Genomic DNA, 22,378 nt, shown 5'->3' with positions numbered 1-22,378 from the left:
AGTCTCCATATATGGTACAGCAGGCCTTTTTTTTTTAATTTCAAATTGCATACCAGGGTAAATTTAAAACAAACAAAAAAACTATTTGTAAAGTGTTTGCATGATGTATTAATAAAAATAAATAAATGAATAAATAACCCAACAAAATAAAACTCTGAACTACTTTCTTTAGCAGAACATCTCCAGCAGATCATCAGCTCCAGTAAGTCTTCTGCAACCAGGAAATTGCTGAGATGTTTCCACTAATCCTTATTCTCCAGGATCCAGGAATAGATATATAGGACAGGGAGAAATGAAGGGGTTTTTGAGTGTCACTGGTGATGTGGTCGGGGGGATTCTGCTGAAAAAGATTGGGTGCAAAGGTGGCGTGCACAAACGCAAAACTCGGTAACTGGCTTAAGACTCTCTGAATTTATCTTGGTATTCTGCGTGCAACTAGGAACACTCATAGTTCAAATCTAGAAGATTGCATACTTTCTACAGATTTATGCTTAAATACCTGTTTTTTTACATCTTTTGTAAACAGGGATATTTGATTGCTGCTGACTGCGCACGTAACTAAATCAGTCAGGTTTTACTGCATTCTGTACATAAAAATATATACATACACAGACTTAAAGAGCTGACAGATTTTGAGGTGAGACAATGCATATAGATGGAACTGTAGGTGTGAGCGTAAGGTGTGCAAGAACTGCATTTTTTTTTCTGACCCTCCTTTTGATTCCTACACAAACATTACACCATTTTGAGCTAGCACACACTGATTTTACACACACTGACAGATTCACACTTACTGACAGGCACAATGACACACACTCTCAAAGACAGACACAATCTTACTGATTTGAACACTCATTGACAAACACTGACAGACACACACATACACTGACAGACACACTCTAAATGACAGACTCCTTCTAAATGACAGACACACTCTAAATGACAGACACACACTCTCACTAATTTAAAAGACTCACTGACAGACACTCACTGGCAGACACTAACACTGACAGACAGAGACAGGTCCGGCCTTAGACCGTTAGGAGCTCTGTACAACAAATCCTCACAGTGCCCCTCTCCGGCCAAAACCTTTTCCTTGCCCTGTTAAAGAGTAAAGGTATTGCAACATCTAAGCCAAAACGGTATATCTTGGGCAGTATAGCTGATCTGAAAAGAAATGAATTGGATTATTTTTCCACTTCATTTGGAAACACACACTTACAGACACACTTACTGACAAACACACTCACTGACAGACACACACACATATACACACACACACATTTACACATTCTTGCACCCATGCTCCCAAATTAATTTTATTTCTTGTTGATTTATTTTATTGTATTAGGCCCATTAGGACTCCCTACCTTTATTAGTCCTCTGGGTCCTCTCCCTGGGGTCCAGCGTCATTGATGCTCTTCCTGCTACTCACTGCTGCCTCACGCTATTTAGTGATGCAGGGCCGGAGTGACTTCATATTCTGGCTCCCAGCATCACCACAGAGGGCATGCAAGTGAGCAGTAAGAAGCAGGAAGAGCCTCAGTGAGGACAGTGCTCCCTTGTTGCTGCTGCCTCCCTCTCGCAATATGGCCCGTTATATCTTGGCCATCTGTGCAAAGCAGGTGCCTACTCTGCCTAACTGATGAAGCACGCTCCCGGGGCTCCCTTAGGTGACCAGCCAGCAACCTCCTGGCACCTGGGCAAATTGGTTTGACAAAAAAACAAGGGTCTTCACCCATATAGTCTTAACACCATAACCACAAAAAAAAATGTACGGTTGCACTCCAAACATCAACATATGTGTTTACAGTTAGTTATGTTGGGTATGTTATTAATTTTCTTGAAATATTGCTCAATTACCTAATAGGTTTTGTGCTTCCTTGCCCACATGAAATGTGTCCATATTTCTCCACAAATATTATAGTATGTGATGTCATTTCTATATTATAAGGTTTCTGGTGAAGTTGTAATTCAGCTGACACTTGAACTACAACTTTCAATAACACTTGGACTTTTTAATATATTTTACAATTTAAAAAAACTTTTTTTATTACAATAGGTAGTAAGAAAGTAGTGGTGGACGATGTGATGCATGTAAACCAGGCTGAAGTTTTGTATTTGAGATCTCGCTTGTTTAAGCCATGTGTTCCTGATTTGGGGGGCAAAGTGACACATTTACCTCTAGACAACAAAATAAAAATGTTACAATCATCTGCCAACCCACCACCCAAAAATGACTGAGAGTCACCATTAACAAAAATACCATATTTATTAACATCATCAAACACATCTGTAATAAAATACATATAAACATTTTGTTAAACATACATTATAAACCTTTATCTGGCATTTCCACAAAACATAAATAAATAATGCTAATATTGCGCACTTTATCTCTGCATTTCTATAAATCAGAATTTGTTATCTTTATATTAACTCAGGTTTTAGTGCAAAGAGTTATCTAAAGATAACAGTACTTATATTTTTCCAAAAATTGGGTAAGCGTTTGTGATCTGCATCCTGTGTCCCCCAAAAATGGCATTATCGCCACTAGGCTTTCTGGATGAGTGTTAACATTCCGTTAATGGTTTCAATGAAATGATTTGAGAATACATTTAGAAGTGAACACATAATTACGGCTTTCCCAATTTTAACACTCAGTCCTCCATCCCTTATAACAAGGATGCACAGCCAGTCTGGCTAGAGCCAAATAGATTTGGCCTTTTCATGGGATTGAAAAAAAAGCTAGACTCATCTATATATTTTGGACTTTCACAGTTTGTGATATAAATATCCAGTAATACTTAATTACTGACATATCTTTTGATATTTGCTTTTGATGAACACGATGGGAAACCAAGATGATGTGGACATCAATCCTGATTTTTCTGTTGCCTCCAAAAGCTATCTGTGTCTTTTTGATCAGTTTCCACCCTTAAGAGCGTCTTCTTTAGCCTTGTATATCATAATAATCAGATCTCTTCCTACAGAGTCGCCTAATCCATAACCAGTAGAGACATATCATAAACAACCAGTAACTTACGTAGGCAGTGGAACCATAAATTAGATAGTTTAGCTCAACGTCAAGAATGGCACAACCTGCATTTGTGAATGTCATTACAAGAGTGTATATGAGACCTGCTAACAGAATGGACCCCCATATGGACAATGGAAGAAGGGGCATGTAGTTCCCTACTACCTTCTTACGCCCCGAAGTCCCCCAACTGCTCTTATTCATGGTGATAATGGCAAAGTATTTTGTAGGTAGAAGACCAACCATGTACAGGACAGCATATAGTGACATGAATATCATGACCATGTTGCCTCGGAGGAAACAAGCATACAAGGCTTTGATGGTGGCAATGAGCTGAATTGTGATAAGGACCCATATGATGTCCCACAAATGGCAGCTGAAGAAAAGCTTTATCACTGTGATTGTGACAAAAAATGGGAAAATACCAGCAATTATAGACTCATAGGTCATCCAGAGGTGGTGCTTGTGCCACCAAAGGGAATTGTAGAGCCACTCTCGGAAATAAGACTTGGTCCAACGTGTCTGTTGACTCAGCCATCGCAAGAACTGGGCAGGAGTCTCTGAGTAGCATTTTGACCGTGCAGTGTATCTAAAAGGATAAAGATCTCAGTTATACATTTGTTGCATTTCACTGACACATTTTAGTAATGTAATACAAACATTCCATTTATCAACTGTGAGTAGCATGTTTTCTCTCATTGGCATTTTTTTCAAAGATTGGATAGCTACATCTTAATTAATTCAATTGTTGTAGTGTATATTTTACATATGGGAATCTAGTCTGATAAAAGGTTTGGTAATATTTTATTATAAATGCATTTTATATCAAACTACATACTGAGAAAAGTATCAATATTTATGTAAACTTTATGGAGATTGTCTACCCCTACATGCCCTGCAGGAAGGAACAGGGAAATCAATGCCCTATTTTGATTGGCTGTATACATTTAAATGATGGGTAAGGGAACTATAAATGATGGGCATAGGAATGGGAGGTGGTACACAACAAAGTTTCAAACAAGATGAGGGGCTGGTACATGACATCATTAATACCATATCAATTGATACATGATTAGGGACAGACATCTTCTGCTTCTACAGATTCTGTGTTGTACAACTATTTTAGTGATTGAACAGATGACAGGCCAAGGGAGGACCAGTAAAGAAGACACCTGTAATAACTGGAATGAGCAAAGAGCCAAGCCTTAAAATTAAGCTACCCGAATTTCTTAAAAATGTATAACTTAAACCAAAATTATATATAAAATTGACAGCCCACTACCCTCCTTGGCATCATCGGGATGAATTTATATTTATTATTTGATCCCATGCAAGCCTGTTCAAATTGGGGTGGTGGAGCTGCTATCTTTTTTTCTAAATTTCCCTTTTGCAAAGTGAAGAACAGCATATTTTATAAATATCACAAAGAGGTTTGAAATGAGCGGTAGAGACATTGTCTCATTATACATACTTGGTTGCATAACCAATACTGAGCATTCGATTGGTAAGATGACGATCATCTCCAAATGTGCAGTGCGTTCCAAGAAACTTTTGATTGTACCATGATTCAAGAAATGTCTGGAGAAGGTCATTCCGATATAGACCTAAAGTGTTAAAAAAATTATTTATTAATTCCACATAACATATATCAATTTCATGTCTTAGCAACAATCAGCTAACAAGCAGACAATTACAAATATTCTTCCATCAACTCATACACATATATTTTAATATTTATTTAAAGACACACTATAGTCCCCAGAACAACTACAACTTATTGTATTTGTTTTGGTGAGTATACTGCAGGACTGTAGTAAACACTGTCTTTTCAGAGAAAAGGCAGTGTTTTCATTAGCCTAGGGACACCTCCAGTGGCCACTCCTCAGAGCTACTCCACAGTGTGCAGCACTGACATGCAGAACTTTCTGCATAGAGATAAATTGATTTAACGTATCTCTATAAGGAGATACTGATTGGCCAGGGTTGTGTTTGGCTCCCACCTTCCAGCCCGCCTCCTTGGCTGAGATCATCAGAATTGACAATCTCAGCCAATCCAATGTTTTCCTGTAGGAAAGCATTGTGATTGGCTGCAATCTTCACTTTTGATGAAGTGAAGTGAAGCCAAGGAGTGATAGCCAAGTAGTGATATCAGGGGCAGAGCCAATACCAGCATACTGGAATAAAGATACAAGTTTACTATATTTAGCAGGGCAACGGGGGGGATAGGGTAACTTTATAGTATTAACACTATAGTGTCAGGAATACATATTTGTGTTTCTGACCCTATAGTATTTATTTAACTTCCAAAGAAGTCATATCATTATTCATCTTTATCAATGTAATGTGTCCCTTCAGACACAAGCTTGCAACTCATTGTGGTCCTTATAGATCTTTAAGAGGTAGTAAGAAAGTAGTGGTGGATGACAGGATGGAATACAAGTACAGATATCCAGCTGAAGTTTTGTGTTTGAAATTGAAAAGTACTCTAGTTGAATGATATTTAATGGCACAGGTTGGTCAACCAGTGTCTCCTTGGTCTTTTCTGTTCATTAAAGCCTCACTTTCTCTTTAGTAAATGACTGGGCAGCTAAGCTAGACTTAAAGGTAGCTGTACATTATCTAATTCTTAGCGAAATGTATATTTTCTCTGAATATCTCCAAATGTATCCGTGGTTGCCAGAGTTGAGTTTCTACCAGTGTAAATAAAATACCCTGCTCAGTAGATCTACTAATTGTTGGACCTCTCCCAAGTTTAGAGAATTAAAACAATTCTCATCTTTCAGTATATCGTATATCTTGACCTTCTATTACAGTTCCTGTAGGCCTAAATGCACGTCAACCACGCTTATGTCAAATGTTACATCCAAAGTTGGAAGCATGCGCAAAGAAGGGATAAATTGTAAGTATTTTATGTATTATAGTATTTAGTGAATTTACTTAAAATTATAATTTATAATAATAATAAAATGTAACATTCTAATTATTTTAATATACAAACATGCACTAAAAATATAAAATTTACATTTGTTTTAAATAATAATATAGCTCATAATAAATACATTTTAAGTTAGTTGCTATGCTTTAACATTAAAAAAAGGTCATACCAAGAGGTCCACTTATACAGGAAACACAATCAAAGTAGGATTGGCAGGCTCGTTCCACGTTGAAGGCAATCCAGTATCTCAAGCTACTCATGAAACTGATATAGGAATCTTGGAGGTTCAAAATTCGCACATCTCCTCCTACTGCACCATACCGATCATTCGATTCCAAAACCTTTACTAGTTCGAGTGTGGCAAGTGGATCAAGCTTGGTGTCTGAGTCACAAACCTGTAACAAGAAATCATGTAGTTTATCATCAAGAAAATGTAAAAATCCCAACTCCCAATTTAGATATTCAAAATTATATTTAAACACATTTTTGTCCCTGTCATAACTGTGTTTGTTTGTTTACCTGGACATAATCCACCGTGTCTCCAAGAGCCTTAAAAGCTGTGTACATAACTTCTCTCTTTCCTCCCCATTTTTGCATAATGCACACACACCGCTTGGTTTTGATCAGCTGTTCGACTTCATATCTACCTGGATCTTCACTAACAATATCAGTGTACACGGGCAAATCTGCCTCCTTAATGTCCTCATATATTTGTTCATTAGAATTATCATACATTGCTCCAGAGCGCTTTTCAGTTGCCCCTTGGATTGTCCAAACACTGTCTAAAACCCCTTCTGGATTATCCTCAGCAATGAAACTTTGTGCTCCTTGAGCCATGTCCCAAGAATGATAGTTGTATTTCCAGTTATATGTTCCTACATCCTCATTTACAAACACCTCCTTGAACATGTCCATCATATATTGGTCCTCTTCTTTGTTACCATCTATAACCATGATAATTTTTAACTTATCGGGAGGATACTCAGTATTCTTGACAGACTCCAGACATTCTCGTAGGTAGTTTGGATCCTCCTGATAAGCTGAGATTGTCAAGGCCACAGTCCTGCTATAAGAGCATGCCTGACCACCTCTCCGCATCTTCCTGTGTTCCAGGAATGCAAATAAGCTCTGGATAATGAGGTGGAAAGCAAGAAAAGCTCCATAGATCCCAAAAGCCAAGATACGGTACTCATCCGTTGCCAAGGGAATGCTGTCTGCAAAAGCCCAAGTCACCCCGCCTAACACCAAAAAGGCAAACGAAATAGTTACTATCCGGCGTATGACACCAACCCAGGCTCGTTCTTTATTTTCTTCTACAGCCATCTTACTGTATAGCTGTCTTTAAATCAAGACGGGTTTGAAAATTTTGTTTGTCACCTAGGAACCAAAAAAAAGTAACATTTATTTTTTTGATAATGAAAACTAAAACTGTGTAGTGAGTAAATGAAGAGAGCTAATTAACTGATAATAGTAACATTCAATAACTATAAAAAACTAGGTAGTAAACACAGATTCCATTTTAGTCAATAAAATCCACAAAATACTTTTTCCGATGTTTTACTCTGACAATCCGAATGTCAAAATGTAGCGAATGACAATCCAAATTGTAGGAAACATTGTTGGTATCGGGATAATTTTCCAAATCACCTTTTTTAGCCTCTTTTTTGCCAATCGGTTTTCAATTTGTTGCATTACTGAGATTACCGAATAAATCCAGTGGTGACACAAATATCTTTTGGGAAGAGATAATCTTGTTTTAAAGATAACAGACTACCTCATTTGGTAATGTTAGCAGTTACATCATATATTTATAGTATTTTATGTTCACACTATATTTTCTTTATATTCCTAAACTTCTTTTATGTTCTATATATTCACGATTGTAAAAACACAGGGCTGTTCACCGAATGGTGAACTGTGGTGATTTGAAATTTAAGTTAAAATTTTAGGTAAAAAACAAACGAACGTGGAGAATGTTTCCAATTCAGCTATTGTTTCCTCAAATGTGAAATCCACTTTGAATTTAGTTTGAATTCAAAACTCAACAATTCCCACTTGAGTAATAACACTGTGAAAACAAATGACAATATATTTCAATGTATACTTTTCCCATTACAATTAGGCACATGATTATCTTAAAATCTCTTTCTATTTTTTTATAAGTACAATATATGCTTCGTAGGTAATTATTGCAATCCATTAACGTACTGGTGGGTCCGCCTGCCTACCACCCTGTCTTTCTTTCAATTTTCTTCCATTCTTGCCTTTATTGTGAATTATTTCTACAAATAAATCTGCGTATATTTTAATTTGAGCTGCACTAATTTTCATAGACCACTTTTTGGTAACAATCCAACCAAAGCAAAGTTTTAAAATGCATTTTTGTTTTAGCTGTTGTGACATACTAACGTTAACTTATTGTGCTAGGCATCGCAGACAGAATTATTCGCGACATGAACAGACAGTGAATATCTGGTCAAACAAGATAAGTCAGTCGTTTTCCCATAGTTGAAAACTGCTAAAGAAATGTGTGTTTTTAGAAGCCGTCGTCTCAATAATTTTTGCCGAAGGGTGGAATCGAAAATATCAATTATGTCGTCATATTACGCAGCTGCTGCTGGACAAAATGTTCTCGTGGCAGTTAAACAAACTGTACAATTTGGACGTAGTCCGTTCATGTGTATTTGAGACAATTCGGTGCTATATAAAAGTTTTTTGTTTTTTTTTATATTGTCATTTTTTTTATATCTCTATGCCAACTGCCTTATATATATATATATGCTTAGAGTGCTCACAGAACAGGGTTATTCATTATGTGAGTATTGATAGATATTCAAAGTGATTTCAAAGTGGATTTCAAATTAAAGGCCAGCATAATTGAACTGGAAAAATTGACCTTGTCTTCTCTACTTCCAGATCGGCTACTTCGGCTTTAAGCGTGAAATTAACACTGAATTCACAACAGTTCTCACTTTAGTGAATAACAAAGTATCTGTCCCTATTCCTGCTCCTCTGGATTATCATAGCAGAGAAACGGTTTATTCCAGCTACGGAATGGGGTCTGTTAACTCATCATTGATTTTCAGTCCGGTTTCCAATATTCAATGTAAAACAGGTGATTTGGGAAAAAATATTTGTAAATAAAGCACAGCTATAAATTGGTTTGTTCTGCCTTCACCCAGAAGCGCAGTTCATGTCATTCTAAAATAGGCTACGGAGCCCAAAACTGTGTCTAGATATTTTGGTGAATGTGCATAAGAACGCAAAGTATTATTTAAAAAAAAAAATACAAAAAAATTGCAGCATATTTAATATTTAGTTGGCAGTCTATTGATTCATTTCTACATTTTAAATTTGACCTAGGCTATCCAAAAGTGCTTGCATTTTATTACATAAAATCATCGTTTTTTTTCTGCCAAGATTAAGAATGATCAATGGATTTCCCTCGAAACAATGGGGCTTATTCACTAAACAGAATTATTTTTAAACGTAGTGACTTGAAAACAGGTTGCGAAAATTTAGGCTAAAATAAACAAGCTGGGGCTATAGCTGAGTTTGAGAACTTATCCAAATCATCAATTTTGGGGCAAATTTTGAAACTCGCTTTTCAATTCTGTGTTCAGAGAAAAAAAAAAAACATAATATTTTAATCTAATCTGATATTTTCCACATATTTTGCACATTTTAAATACATCACAAGAAAATCACTATCATGTCCACCCAGTGCCTGTCTGCAAAGGATGAACTAAAATATGCATTCTGTTTGCATCTGCTCTACAGCACAATGAGAAAACAAAGTGTTACAATTATATCAGAGGACCTGATTAATATAATAAATAATGGTTATTACAAGTATAATAATCTATTAACTCAACAATTTGAAAAGTCATATACTAGAACTAAAAGTATGGAGCAAGTTAATCATATTATATATATATATATATATATATATATATATATATATATATATATATATATATATATATATAATCATATTAACCTTGCAATATAATCATATTAACCTTGTAATTTAAGTATAACATATCTATTTTATGCAAAGATTTTGCGTAGTTTGCACAGTTTATCTTTTAATATAAAATTATCTGAAAGTACGTAACTATTCTGCAAAATCCATTAAGCCCCTAAAAATTTAACTTTTTTTCTAAAAGCAAAATACATATTTTGTTGTTGCTTTTATATATATATATTAAATAGAAAACATTAAATAAAGGAGATAAATGAGATGTAAAAAAAAACTTACCAGGCAGCTGATGTAAAATCAGGGTTTCCTAGGATCTAATAGAGCATGGTGTGTGTTCTGTGTGTGAGTGTAAGTTGTGTGATGAGGCTATTAATCTGTGTCAGTCTTTTTAAAGGCTCTAGGCTTAGAGTCAGATGTTACACCCATTGACAAAGCAATGCCACACGTAGATTCAAGGACATACCTTAAAACACATTCCAGTACAATTTTTTCTACAGATTCACATCATGTATAGTATTCATAACGTGTAAAAGAACTGTTTGGGCTGTTCACACAGTTAACAAAGAGCAAACTCTGACAAGGTTATTCAATAAACTTTTTGTGAATTATATACCAATGGAAAAACTGAGACAAGCATTGCTGATCTTGTGATGCTTCAACTCAGCCATTTTCTAAACTGTTTATATTTTTGCCTCCATTTTTTCATTTAATGAACATTCTGAGTTTATTGAATAACCCTGGCAGTGCATTTCACATATTTAGAAAAACTATTCATGTGGCAGATGCATGTGCCGGCTAAGACTCCTCAGTGAGCTGTACGACAGCACATTGAGAAGTGTGAATGAACAACTGTGCGCATGAGTGTCTACATCACGGGGGCTTCTCAATGAAAATGTGGCAACAAAGACTTTTTGGAGGGAAAGATGGCAGGACGGGCAGTAGCTTATGGAGCTTGCATTTCTAAGAATACGGAGTGATTTGTTTGTCTGGAGTCTGTCATATTTGTGATCATTTGTAAATGTGCTGATTTCAATAGAAATTGTTGCTTTTATAATTAGGGACAGAAAGACCTCCCTGGCTGTCATGCAAACACTTCAATTAGGTCTACAGAGCTAACAGAAGTGTCTGGCGTGCTAAGCTAGCTTGTACCTGCCTTACATAGTTTATAATAAGCTGTATGACAGCTGTTTGAGAAGCATAGAAAGCTGTGATCTTGTGTGCATGCGTTCTCAATGAGAAGCATCTGATTGTTGTATTCCCCAGCACAGAATGAAAGTCTATCTCAGAGTCGAAGTACAGGCCTGGCAAATGCTGCAGACAGTAGGTCTGCTGTTTTTTTAAGCTATTTTTTCATATACAGTGGGACCTCGGTTTACAAACGCCTCTGTTAACATAATTTTCGGTTTACAAATGAAAATCCATGGAAAATAATACCTCGGTTTACAATTTTGTTTCGCAATACAAAGCAAGTTTCCCCAGGATGCATTACACCTGGGAGGTTTATAGCACCGCCTCCTGCATGCTGGAGCCTGTGGGTAGCACATGGCGTCGAGTGTGGAGGTGTTGGAGCGGCTTTTGCATCGAGTTTTGGAGCCATTCTGGAAATTGTTTGCAGTTGTTTTGGGACTTTTTGGTGCATTTCTCAAGCTGTGGAAAGGTAGGGAGCTGAGCTTCGTCGTTTGCATGCCTTTTATTGTGTGTTCTACATTGTGGGTTGGTTTCCATGCTAGACTTTTTTGACTTTTTTCTGACCTCCAGAACGGATTAATTGGTTTTCAATGCATTTCTATTGGAAACTGCGTTTCGGTTTACAAATTTTTCGCAATAAGAAACGTCCTGAGAACGCATTAAATCCATAAATCGAGGTCCCACTGTACGACCAAAGAAAAGATGCACAAATAGTATATCTACTAAATTGTTAAACAAAAAAATCAGTTGACTGTTCCTCTATTGAAATTCTGCATATTGAAATGCTCACTAATTCTCCAAACTTTGGGGGAATGTGAGCTCAAAGATTGTCCGTCACATTGTATTCCTTCAAAACCGAAGTTTTTAAATGCCTATGCTGCTTTTTTAATGCATTATTACATTGTGCGTTAAAATTTGGTGGTAAATGTGAGAATTGCACTGTGAGAGGTGGCAGGAAAACGCTAACGTATTCTAATACCCAGTGATATTGTCACTCTCCAACAACAATGAAAAAAATTGATTTCAAGATTGACTAATATTGATTTTAACAAATTTCCATGAACATTATCCTCTGAAAGATGGATAGTTTTTACTGTTGAATTACACATTACTGGATGATCACACAACACCTTTAGACGTAATGTACCAAATTAATCACACCTAAAAATATGCCTTTCTTGGGCAAAGTGCTGAATGTTTAGATACACTCAGCAGGTCCCCATGGTGATTGCTCCATATGTAGCATGCTGCCATAGAATAGCACCTGTATTTGCCTTGTAAAACATGGTTCTATGGGAAAATTTATTGAGGCTAAATAAATTCTGTTTTGTGAGGAGAGTGTTAAATGTTGAGAGACATTCTATTCGTTACCATGGTGATTGGTCCTTATATAAAATTGTATACCTAAAATGTTGGCTCAATAAATCACCCCTTATATTTACTAACATGAGCACGTCCACATGTCTCCTGGTCCTGGCTGTTGAACATGATAGTTTAGGGGCAGTTGAACTCTGCTGAAACTAGTGTTGAATCTATAGACTTCTATAGACAGTTTATCCTACAAGTTTAAACAAGTATCTAATGTATTGAAACTAAAACAGCTTTATTTTTCTATTCTTTACTAATCCAGGGATTGGTCTGTGTTTAACATGAGCCCATAGCATCTGGGGTGACAAAACCTGTAGCATTTTAGATCTGATAATAAGACACGTCCCCAAGACATCCATTGTAAAAGACTACAAACTCATCTTCTGTCATTATGTAAAAATAAACATTGTGAAAGGTCAAATTAAATATGGGAGAGATATAATTTTCATTGAAATAACAGTGCCATGGCTTCTAAAATGACAACCATTTGTTACTGTGGATTAATATTTGTGCTCTCTAGTTTAGGCTTCATCACATCGAAAAATCCCTAATTCTTCCAAGGTTGTTCTGAAGCAGGTGAAGTATGTTACAATGAAGTAGAGAAGGTCAGATTTTACGTTTCATAAAATAATCTGCTGATGTATAACTACTTTCCCCTTCTAAATTTAAAACATTGTAGTTTGGTCCAGGGTGGAGACATCATTTACACGCATCACATGACGTGCAACTTCAGTTGGGCCGCATGCATGCTATGGCTATGTGATTAGCCATTGCAGGAGTGTGGCAACTCACATGACCAGGCATGTTAGCTAGAGTTAATGATTATTGTGAGACATATGATTATTGTGTACATACACTGTAACATGTTAGAGGTTTTTATGTGTAGCTGATTATAGAAATGAGTGTCACCCGGTCTGTGTGCAACCTTTTGACCAATAGAGACTGTGGAGGCTGGACTTGATTGCCCTTAAATTATCTCATTAGTAAGATGGCCGATATGTACCTAACTTCCTGATGTAGTTGACAGGCAAATCGCGTTGACGTAATACGCACTGACGTCATCAGTGGGCGGCACTGTGAATTCCGCAAACTTCAATCTGATACTGCTTCACGAACTGCTGCGGGCAATGCTGTATCCGGCAAGGCGTTAATATCGAGGGAAATAGGATTCATCCATCGGATTCACCCATCTCCAATATAACCTCTGCGGATTTTATACACACAAGCGCTTGTGAGTAGCGCAGCATTGCACCCACATACACTCACCTACTGCCATCTTATCAGCAGCTATACCTCTATTTCCTTATATTTGATTTTTATGTGTGCAATACATTTATTGTTATATATCTATTATACACAGTTAAGCTTTTTATTAAAGTTTTTTCTTAAGCAATTGCAAGCAATCTTTTAGATATACTGCACGATTATTTGGTATTTGTGCTTTTTGTTTTACATGAGATTTACATGGATTTACCAAGAGCCACCTAAGTATACTATTTTCATTGTTGTATCTGCAGTAATCAGTGTATACAGGGGCTCATTAATATTATATATCCTGTTTGCGCTACACTTATATATTTGTTATTTGTTTGTATTTTAAGCGTGCTGGAGTTGGTATATGGAGGTACAGCACTTAAGTGTGTAGAAGCATTTTCACTCACTGGTATATACCATTGTGCACGTTTGCTGATTTTCTGCACTTTTAAAGGAGATATTTGGGGTTTTTTTTTAACCCATTTTTCTCTGCTCCTTTAATTGCCTTTTTTTTTTGCGCTTTTTAATGTTAGCTAGGATACTTGCAGGGGGTGAATTGAGAATTTCCCAGCAGATATACGCAATGGAACAATTTTAAGGTCATTGTCCCTATAGGCCCTCTGTGAATCTGTGGCTCAATGTAGATGTTTACTAGCCATTTGCTTCAAGCCATATGAAGGGACTCATTCAACGACAACTATCATCACATTTTCACTTTTCATTTTTTTTTTAAGTTTATTACTTTTGATAAAACTTGACGATTTAACCCCTTAAGGACCAAACTTCTGGAATAAAAGGGAATCATGACATGTCACACATGTAATGTGTCCTTAAGGGGTTAAAAAAAAATATGTATAGTGATTTTTTTTGGAGAAAGTTTCACTTTTTTAACCTTAACATCTATGTTGGGTCTGATTCTACTGTTATCCGACCAACTGCTGCTCAACCTAACATGGCTGCTGCTGTGATTGCTTTGTGTGAACCTGAAGTAGGCAAATTAGAGAGGGCAGCATTTGGTCAGAAAACCATAGAATCTACCCAAACATGGCTGCTCAGTCAGATAAAAAAGTGACATTTCCTAAAGAAAAAAAATTGAAATAAATACACATAATTAAAAAAAAGTGTACATGTATAAGTATAAGTAGTGCAATTAAATATAATATATACATTTAACAAGCAAGAAGAACATTTGATGACACTTGTCCTTTAAATCTAATGTAACTAATAGTCCACTTTGTGGGTTTAGAAACCTTCCAACTTTGGTAAGCAGAGATTTGGGAATTTTAGGATCTGCCAATGCAAATTTTGTAAATAAGACAAAATAAATATCCTGTCTGATGAAGCTGTTCAGTAGACCTGTATTCTAATTATCAGGTATTTGATGAAACCTTTTAGTATTCCCAGTTAACCTGTTACCTAGAAATGTCCTCACACTCTTCAAATTTGAGGCCAAAGCAGCCAAAGTGAACGCATAGTTAACTTAATTTTTTTTTTTTCTCCCAATTTGGCTATTTAAATCTTGAATTTTCAATTCACTTTGAATTCACACCCAGTGAATATACCTATGTATTCACATGATCCAGATTTACCCCATAAGGACTAATGAAAGTTCATGTGGTCTTAACGCTTTGATGTATAAATATCTCACTCCAAATTAAACATCTTACTCATTCAGTGATAGCAGGACTATATCGAGGTCCCACTGCTAAATGTGTAGGACATTCCATGCTGGCGTTGGCTCATTAAAGACCAGATTGTGATGACAACATTGTCAAGTGTAATAGCAAACACACTTGGTTTAACAAAGACCATTATTGTTTGAAAAAGAAATATGTGTTGAAACTGTAACAATAGTTTAACCTAGTAATGCAATATAGAACACACACTAGTAACACTGGTGAAACATTGCTAGTTTGTGGCTCTGTCTTATCTTCATAGGACACGGTCACCTTGTATATTTGTATACTAGTTCATAATAACAGGTTTTCTGAAAAAGTGCTGGTGTTAAATAGGAGCCACAAACTACAAGAAGATTCACAATGCCCCGCTGTGATTGTCCAGACCAAGTTGTAAGAGTTATGGTACCTGTCACTCAGGCCTCCATCTCCTCCAGGAATCTCGGCACATTGAACGCCGGCCACGATAGCTCCGCCCCCATTTATGACATGGCACAATCCCGCCGACGTCATAACGTCGATGACGTCACGACCCGCCGGAAAACTCAAACCCGGACGTTTTGGGGGCGTGGTTATCAATTAGAGAGGCAGGGTATATAAGGTACTCACTTACAGTGAGTCATTGCCCTGTCGTGGTTTCAGCTTGTCTGTCCCTCAGTGCGTTCTTTGTGATTGATTTTTGGTTATTGTCTTGACTTGTATTCTGACTTTGTTACTCTCTCCTTCCGTTGAACTCGGCTTGGCCTTCGCTTACCTGTCTTCTCATTTCCTCGACCTCGGCTTGTCCCTGACCATTCTTTGTTTATGTGACGTTAGTCCGGCCACTCTAAGGTCTGGTATACGTCTTCATAGTTGTCTGTATACTGCGTGTTGGATCCCTGTCTTGATCCTGACACTGCGTCTGGAAATGATGACGGATACAGAAGGTCAGAATAAGTGGCAATGTTCCAAATATTAAGAGATTTGAATAAATTCAGAAGTAATGTCCATAAATGCAAACATTATAACTAGTTATAGGTAGGTTGTCTTAAAAAACAAAAAAGAATCATTCTGTCATTAGGATGAGATGATAGTAGGAAAACAAGAAGCACTTATCTGGAGATTAGGACTTCTTTGTAGTTGTTTTTAGCCTCAGTGCATGGCTTTGCCTATGGAAAATTTTTTTCACAGGTTTGCTTAGAAGAAGTAGGTATTATAACAGTTTTTTTCTTCATTCATATAAATTAGCAAATCCACATTCGCCTGCCTTGCTTACTCAGGGATTTAACATGCAAAATATACGCTGTATGTGATGCCTTAGTAAATGTTACTTGTAACTTAAAATAAATTTAATTTGTGTGTGGGCCCTACTAAAATGGACTGTGTTGGACTATCGTCATACACACAGACACATATACATATTATTCATTCATGCCTCTGAGGAAAATAGAGAAAGAAATAGACATTTTATTTCAGTACTGCTCTCTGAGGTAAAAACATAATTGTGGGGAAATGTTACACTATAACTGTATAAATAATTGTTATTAGAATTATCCCTATAAGTGTGAAGGTGTTAATAAAGTGCCGCCTATGCCATCAAACTTCCGCCCATTTCGCTTTAAAAAATTATCACCTCATTATATTATTTGTTAATTAAATATGTCATGATGAAACATTAATCACGGCATGTTTTTGGGAGAGAACTGGATGCTGTTTTGTACGCAGTATGCGGTTATTTCTTCAATAAATTAGAAGTGTGTAGGCAGATATTGCAAATTATTCTCAGAACACTTTAGTATCTAATTACAATAGCACAATGACTCTTCACTGCTCCAGCAAAATGGAAAAAATGTGTACTTTGGGCCCTGGAAAATAAAGCTGCAAATCGGAAATTTCGATACGGATCTCGATCAATGTTTTGTTTTTTCCCGATCCTCAAGCACACCAATTTTTCAGGGCCTATTATATTGTTATTTACGTAAGTGTAAATTAAAAGTGAATTCAAAGTGAATTTCAAATGTAAGGCCAGAGAACTGAAAGTGTAGTTGTCTTTCTCCAGTTTGGCTGTTTTGACTACTGAACGCTCACTTTTGGTAAATAACTCAGTTAGTATCCCCGGAACAGAATTGACAATAAATGCCTAAATAAGGATTATTTACATTGAATTGGGTTGGGAACCTCTGATCTACATTAAGTAGGTTTTACAGCAAATTTAACATCATCTGCACCGCAAACCCACCATCATAAACGTAATACATTGTATAATGAATTCTGCCGCTTTGTATGTACCACAGAATGTACCGTCTTTTCCCGTAAAACGCACTAGGGCTTATTTTCGGGGGATGTCTTATTCTGAAGAAAAACGGTAACAAGCATGTGCTTGAAAGCAGGTCTATATTCAGGGGAATTTGCCCGAACATAGACCAGTTCACAAGGACATGGAAACCCCGAATCTATGTTCGGGAAACTTTCCCGAACACAGATTAGCGTACTTGCGAATGGAATCCCACTAATCTATACAACCAGGTGTGTATGCAGCACTTATAGATTTATTTAACTGGTGAAAAAAGCTCTGAAAAACTTGTGTTGGAATACCCCCTTCCCACACCTAAATAACAATATACAAATGTGTCATATAGGTATTCAGCCTATATGTGAAGTGGAGCGCTTATAATAAAAAAATTAGAATGCATGAATAGCTTGCTCCTCTATAGTGTAATAAAGCAGAAGATATACAAGAAAATGGAACATAAAATAAAAAAAAAACACAAGAGGAGAAACAATAGTGCAGATGGCAGAATCCTTATGGTTTAGTGGATGATAATTGTAACAACTCACATGTTCCTGAGCCTATAAGGAACTGGCTTAGTAAGTAGTGCCTTTATGCTCTTCTTAACGCTCTTAGAGGCAGCACCACACCTCTCCTTGGACAAGGATAGAAGTACTCCAAATGTGAGGAAGAAAGAAAACATACAATAGTGTAGATTGTCTAGGGCTTATTTACTTGGCAAGTAATTAGATGTTAAGCTCACCTTTAACAGAGCCTTAAAATCCTGGCTCTGAGGTGGGAAGGCTTAGTGACACTTTATGGGTAGACACATCCACTGGAGATACATATAGAAGCTGTAGTACCAAACTCTTAGGGCGTAGAGATACATATAGTGTTTGATTTCCTTTTTATCAAATATTGTTTTTATTATTTATTTTCATTGCTGCTACACAACCATTCCTGAAGAACCTTATCCAGACCCAGGTCCAGGAAAAGAGTGAAATATTGATGTGCCTGACTTTGTCTTTTATCCTGTGAGTGCAACTTTCATAAAGCTGTTAATTGTGTTTATATTGCTAAACTATGTGTTTGTCTCTCTCAGTTTGTCTCTTCAGTATGTACTGAATGGGAGGGAAGAGAAAGAGGATCATAAACAATAATGGTTTTATGTGCCTACTATCAATTGTACCTTTGTGAGTACAATAATCACACCATCCCTTTTCTGGTGACATACAGTGTTCCACTTTTGCGTTCTTCATTCTTTTAGATTGTATATATGTTTTGGAAATTACTTAAACCCACCATTTGAATCCCGACGCACTCTTCATCTTCTGTTTAAAGGCTTTTTTTGGGAAGCTCCCATCCTACCTGAGTCGCATGCTCTTCCCAGCTGTTCCAACTTCCTATACCCTACAATATAGTACCATCACTTTATTTGGCATACTGCAAATCAAAAATAAAGTGGTCTGATCTTCATTTTCCTACACTGCATTGCAATTATGTAATAACCTCACGGACACAGACAAATCTTCATTCAATCTAAAATCCTTTAAGAGATCTATGGCAACATAGCTCATTACAAAAAGCACCTGTCATGGTTGACTATATTTATTACCTATTATGTGTTAAATTTATATATGTATATACCGGACTTTACATAGGACACGGGGTCATGTGTTTAGACTGGAAGAAAGAAGATTTTGTCTAAGGCAAAGGAAAGGTTTTTTTACTGTAAGAACAATAACAATTTGGAATTCTCTGCCTGAAGAAGTAGTTTTATAAGAGTCCATACAGATGTTCAAACAGCCTGCTAGATGCATATTTGCAAAAACAGAATATTCAAGGATATAATCTTTCAATGTAGGGTAATAACTGCTTGATCCAAGGATAAATCTGACTGCCATTCTGGGGTCAAGAAGGAATCTTTTTCCTAGCTTGTTGCTAAATTATGCTTCAAACTGGGTTGTTTGCCTTCTTTTGGATCAACAGCAAAAAAACAAATGTGAGGAAGGCTGAACTTGATGGACGCAAGTCTCTTTTCAGCTATGTAACTATGTAACTATGTAACTATATATATATATATATATATATATATATATTGTATGTTATATTATTTTTTGTAATATTATATTGTACCCTATAGTAACAATGCAGTGTTAGTGGACCCAGGACAGACTTGAAAACGAGAGAAATCGCGATGTATCCTTCCTGGTAAAATATTTTATAAATAAATAAATCCCGACAACTAAAGTGTTATAATTCTCCGAATATTATGTTGTTGCATTGTTACCATGTAGTTTATTAAAAAATAAATTACTTACAAATGTGCTATTATATGCTATGTCAGAATTATTTAGAGGTACTATCCCAGTTTTTCTGATTCACGTAACATTCTATTAATATACACTACTATTTTTCTTGACTGCCCAATCACTGCTCAGAAATGTGCTAAGTGTGTCAGGCTTTGTTCCCTTTGTACTTTTTCCAGGTCGTTAACCCAGCAGTCATGGTACATAGGCGTAAGCACCTGATATGTCGAAAGGTGTTGTTGTTATAGCATCTAGAAAATAACTTATAAAACATTTCTTCACTGTTTTATGTTCTTTTATAACCATTGATGACTTTACAACACGAAACATTAAATAAGAACTATTACCTTTTATTTTGCTATTTAAGTCTTGTGTGATATGTGCAGTTGATACAGATTTCCCATTGTTTACCCATTTGATACCTATGTAAAAAACAGAAAGTTTCATATGCACCGTTCATTTTTTTTTAGTGCTGTTTAAAATTCAGGTGTTACTAGAGGGGTACATTTAAAAAAAAAAAAAAATAGACGCTCACTGTAGTATAACACAGGATGAGTATGGGCTGCAGTAACTATTACAAGGATTCCCAAACCTTGTGGATAGTGAAAATTGGAGATATAGAAAGAAACTTCTGACACTTCTGAAGACGCTTTGGAGCGGCGAAACGTGTAAAGTGGGACTACTAAAGCTATTTTACATCGTTTTTTTTTTGTATGGTAAATAAATAGTATAATTTATATTAACCCTTTAAGTCCGGAGGGCGTACATTTACGTCCTTTTTAAAGCGGCTCTAAACGCCGCAGGACGTATTTACTTACCCGGTCGCCGGTGATCCCGCGCCGGCGATCACGGTTGGGGGGACTCCGAGGGAGCCCCCCATGGCACGTCCATCCTCCTGCAGCCCTCCCGGCCATGTGAGAGTGAGGTCCTTGCGAGGACCTCACAATCACATGGCCTACCGGCATTGCCAGCAGGGGGACTAACTGTAATGACAGTTAGTCCCCCTGCTGGCTGAAATCAAATAAAAATAAAATAAAATAAGTGTAAAAAAAATATATATACTTAGATCATATATATATATTATATATATATGATCTAAGTATATATATACACATATACATACACACACATACACTGTCTAGGTGTATTTTAATATTAAGATATATATAATTATATATATATATATATATTAATATCAAATTACACATAGACTGATAATGATTAAATATATATATAATTATTGTTATATATATATTTATATATAATATAAAAAAAAATATGTAAATACGTAAAAAAATAAAATAAAAAAAATTATTGAAAATAAAATATTAAAAAATATATAGATGTGTTTTATTTCGTTCTAACTGTATTGTGATATTAATATATATATTTATATCAAAATAAACGTAGAACAAAATAATATATATATATCTATATACATAAATATATACGTATATATCACTATATATATACCTATATATAAATAAAAATATTTAAAAAAAATTATATATATATATATACGTATATATACACATATGTATATATATATACATATATTAATTCTACACATATATTTATGTAATAATTTTACATAATTAGGTATCCTAATTAATTACAATTAGCCAGACCTGCCTGACAACCCATGCCGAAAGTATAGGGAATTTAATTTGCTAGCACTATATTTAACCCTATAACTTTCCAAGACACCATAAAACCTGTACATGGGGGGTACTGTTTTACTCAGGAGACTTCGCTGAACACAAATATTAGTGTTTCAAAACAGTAAAATGTATTACAACGATGATATCACCAGTAAAAGTTACGTTTTTTGCATTTTTCACGCACAAACAGCACTTATATTATTTTACTGTTTTGAAACACAAATATTTGTATTCAGCGAAGTCTCCCGAGTACAACAGTACCCCTCATGTACATGTTTTATGGTGTTTTAAAAAATTACAGCGTCAAATATAAGGCTTGTGTTTCATTTTTTTCACATTAAAATTCGACATATATCTTACGTTGCCTTTATGACCCCATGGTAGCCCAAGAATGAAAATTACCCCTATGATGGCATACTATTTGCAATAGTAGACAACCCAAGGTATTGCAAATGGGGTATGTCCAGTCTTTTTTAGTAGCCACTTAGTCACAAACACTTGCCAAAATTGGCATTTTTTGCATTTTTCACACACAAACAAATACTAACGCTAACTTTGGCCAGTGTTTGTGACCAAATGGCTACTAAAAAAGACTGGACATACCCCATTTGCAATACCTTGGGTCGTCTACTATTGCAAATGGTATGCCATTATGGGTGTAAATTTATTTCCTGGGCTACTATACAGTCTCAAAGGCAACGTAACCAATCTGGCGAATTT

General features: G+C 36.0%; 1 protein-coding gene across 2 annotated transcripts; it reads right to left on the bottom strand.

The window, feature by feature from the left end:
- Positions 1–2,613: 2,613 nt before the first annotated feature.
- On the bottom strand, positions 2,614–10,307 carry LOC134577900 (hyaluronan synthase 1-like). Of its 2 annotated transcripts, none has more exons than XM_063436829.1 (5): positions 10,234–10,307; positions 6,492–7,349; positions 6,142–6,367; positions 4,509–4,641; positions 2,614–3,626 (listed from the first exon to the last, which is right to left on the bottom strand). In XM_063436829.1, exons 2-5 carry the CDS (start codon positions 7,293–7,295, stop codon positions 2,954–2,956), a joined length of 1,836 nt encoding a protein of 611 aa, XP_063292899.1. In that variant the 5' UTR covers positions 7,296–7,349; positions 10,234–10,307; the 3' UTR covers positions 2,614–2,953. The 2 variants fall into 2 exon arrangements, with proteins under 2 accessions (XP_063292899.1, XP_063292900.1); XM_063436830.1 differs by lacking the exon at positions 10,234–10,307 and adding an exon at positions 7,939–8,029.
- Between the last annotated feature and the right edge of the window lie 12,071 nt (positions 10,308–22,378).

Source organism: Pelobates fuscus, chromosome 11 (assembly GCF_036172605.1).
Source record: "Pelobates fuscus isolate aPelFus1 chromosome 11, aPelFus1.pri, whole genome shotgun sequence".
In the NCBI taxonomy this organism is placed as follows: Eukaryota; Metazoa; Chordata; class Amphibia; order Anura; family Pelobatidae; genus Pelobates; species Pelobates fuscus.
The sequence above is the reverse complement of the archived record's forward strand: the minus strand, read 5'-3'. Positions and strand labels throughout refer to the sequence as shown.

What these genes read in the sequence shown, in the direction of transcription:
- LOC134577900 (XM_063436829.1), bottom strand. Translation starts at nt 7,295, where the DNA reads ATGGCTGTAGAAGAAAATAAAGAACGAGCCTGGGTTGGTGTCATACGC. An exon ending in ACACGGTGGATTATGTCCAG is followed by an intron (nt 6,368 to 6,491) that starts GTAAACAAACAA and finishes TTCTTGTTACAG; the next exon opens with GTTTGTGACTCAGACACCAA. An exon ending in AGTATTGGTTATGCAACCAA is followed by an intron (nt 3,627 to 4,508) that starts GTATGTATAATG and finishes TTATCCTTTTAG; the next exon opens with ATACACTGCACGGTCAAAAT.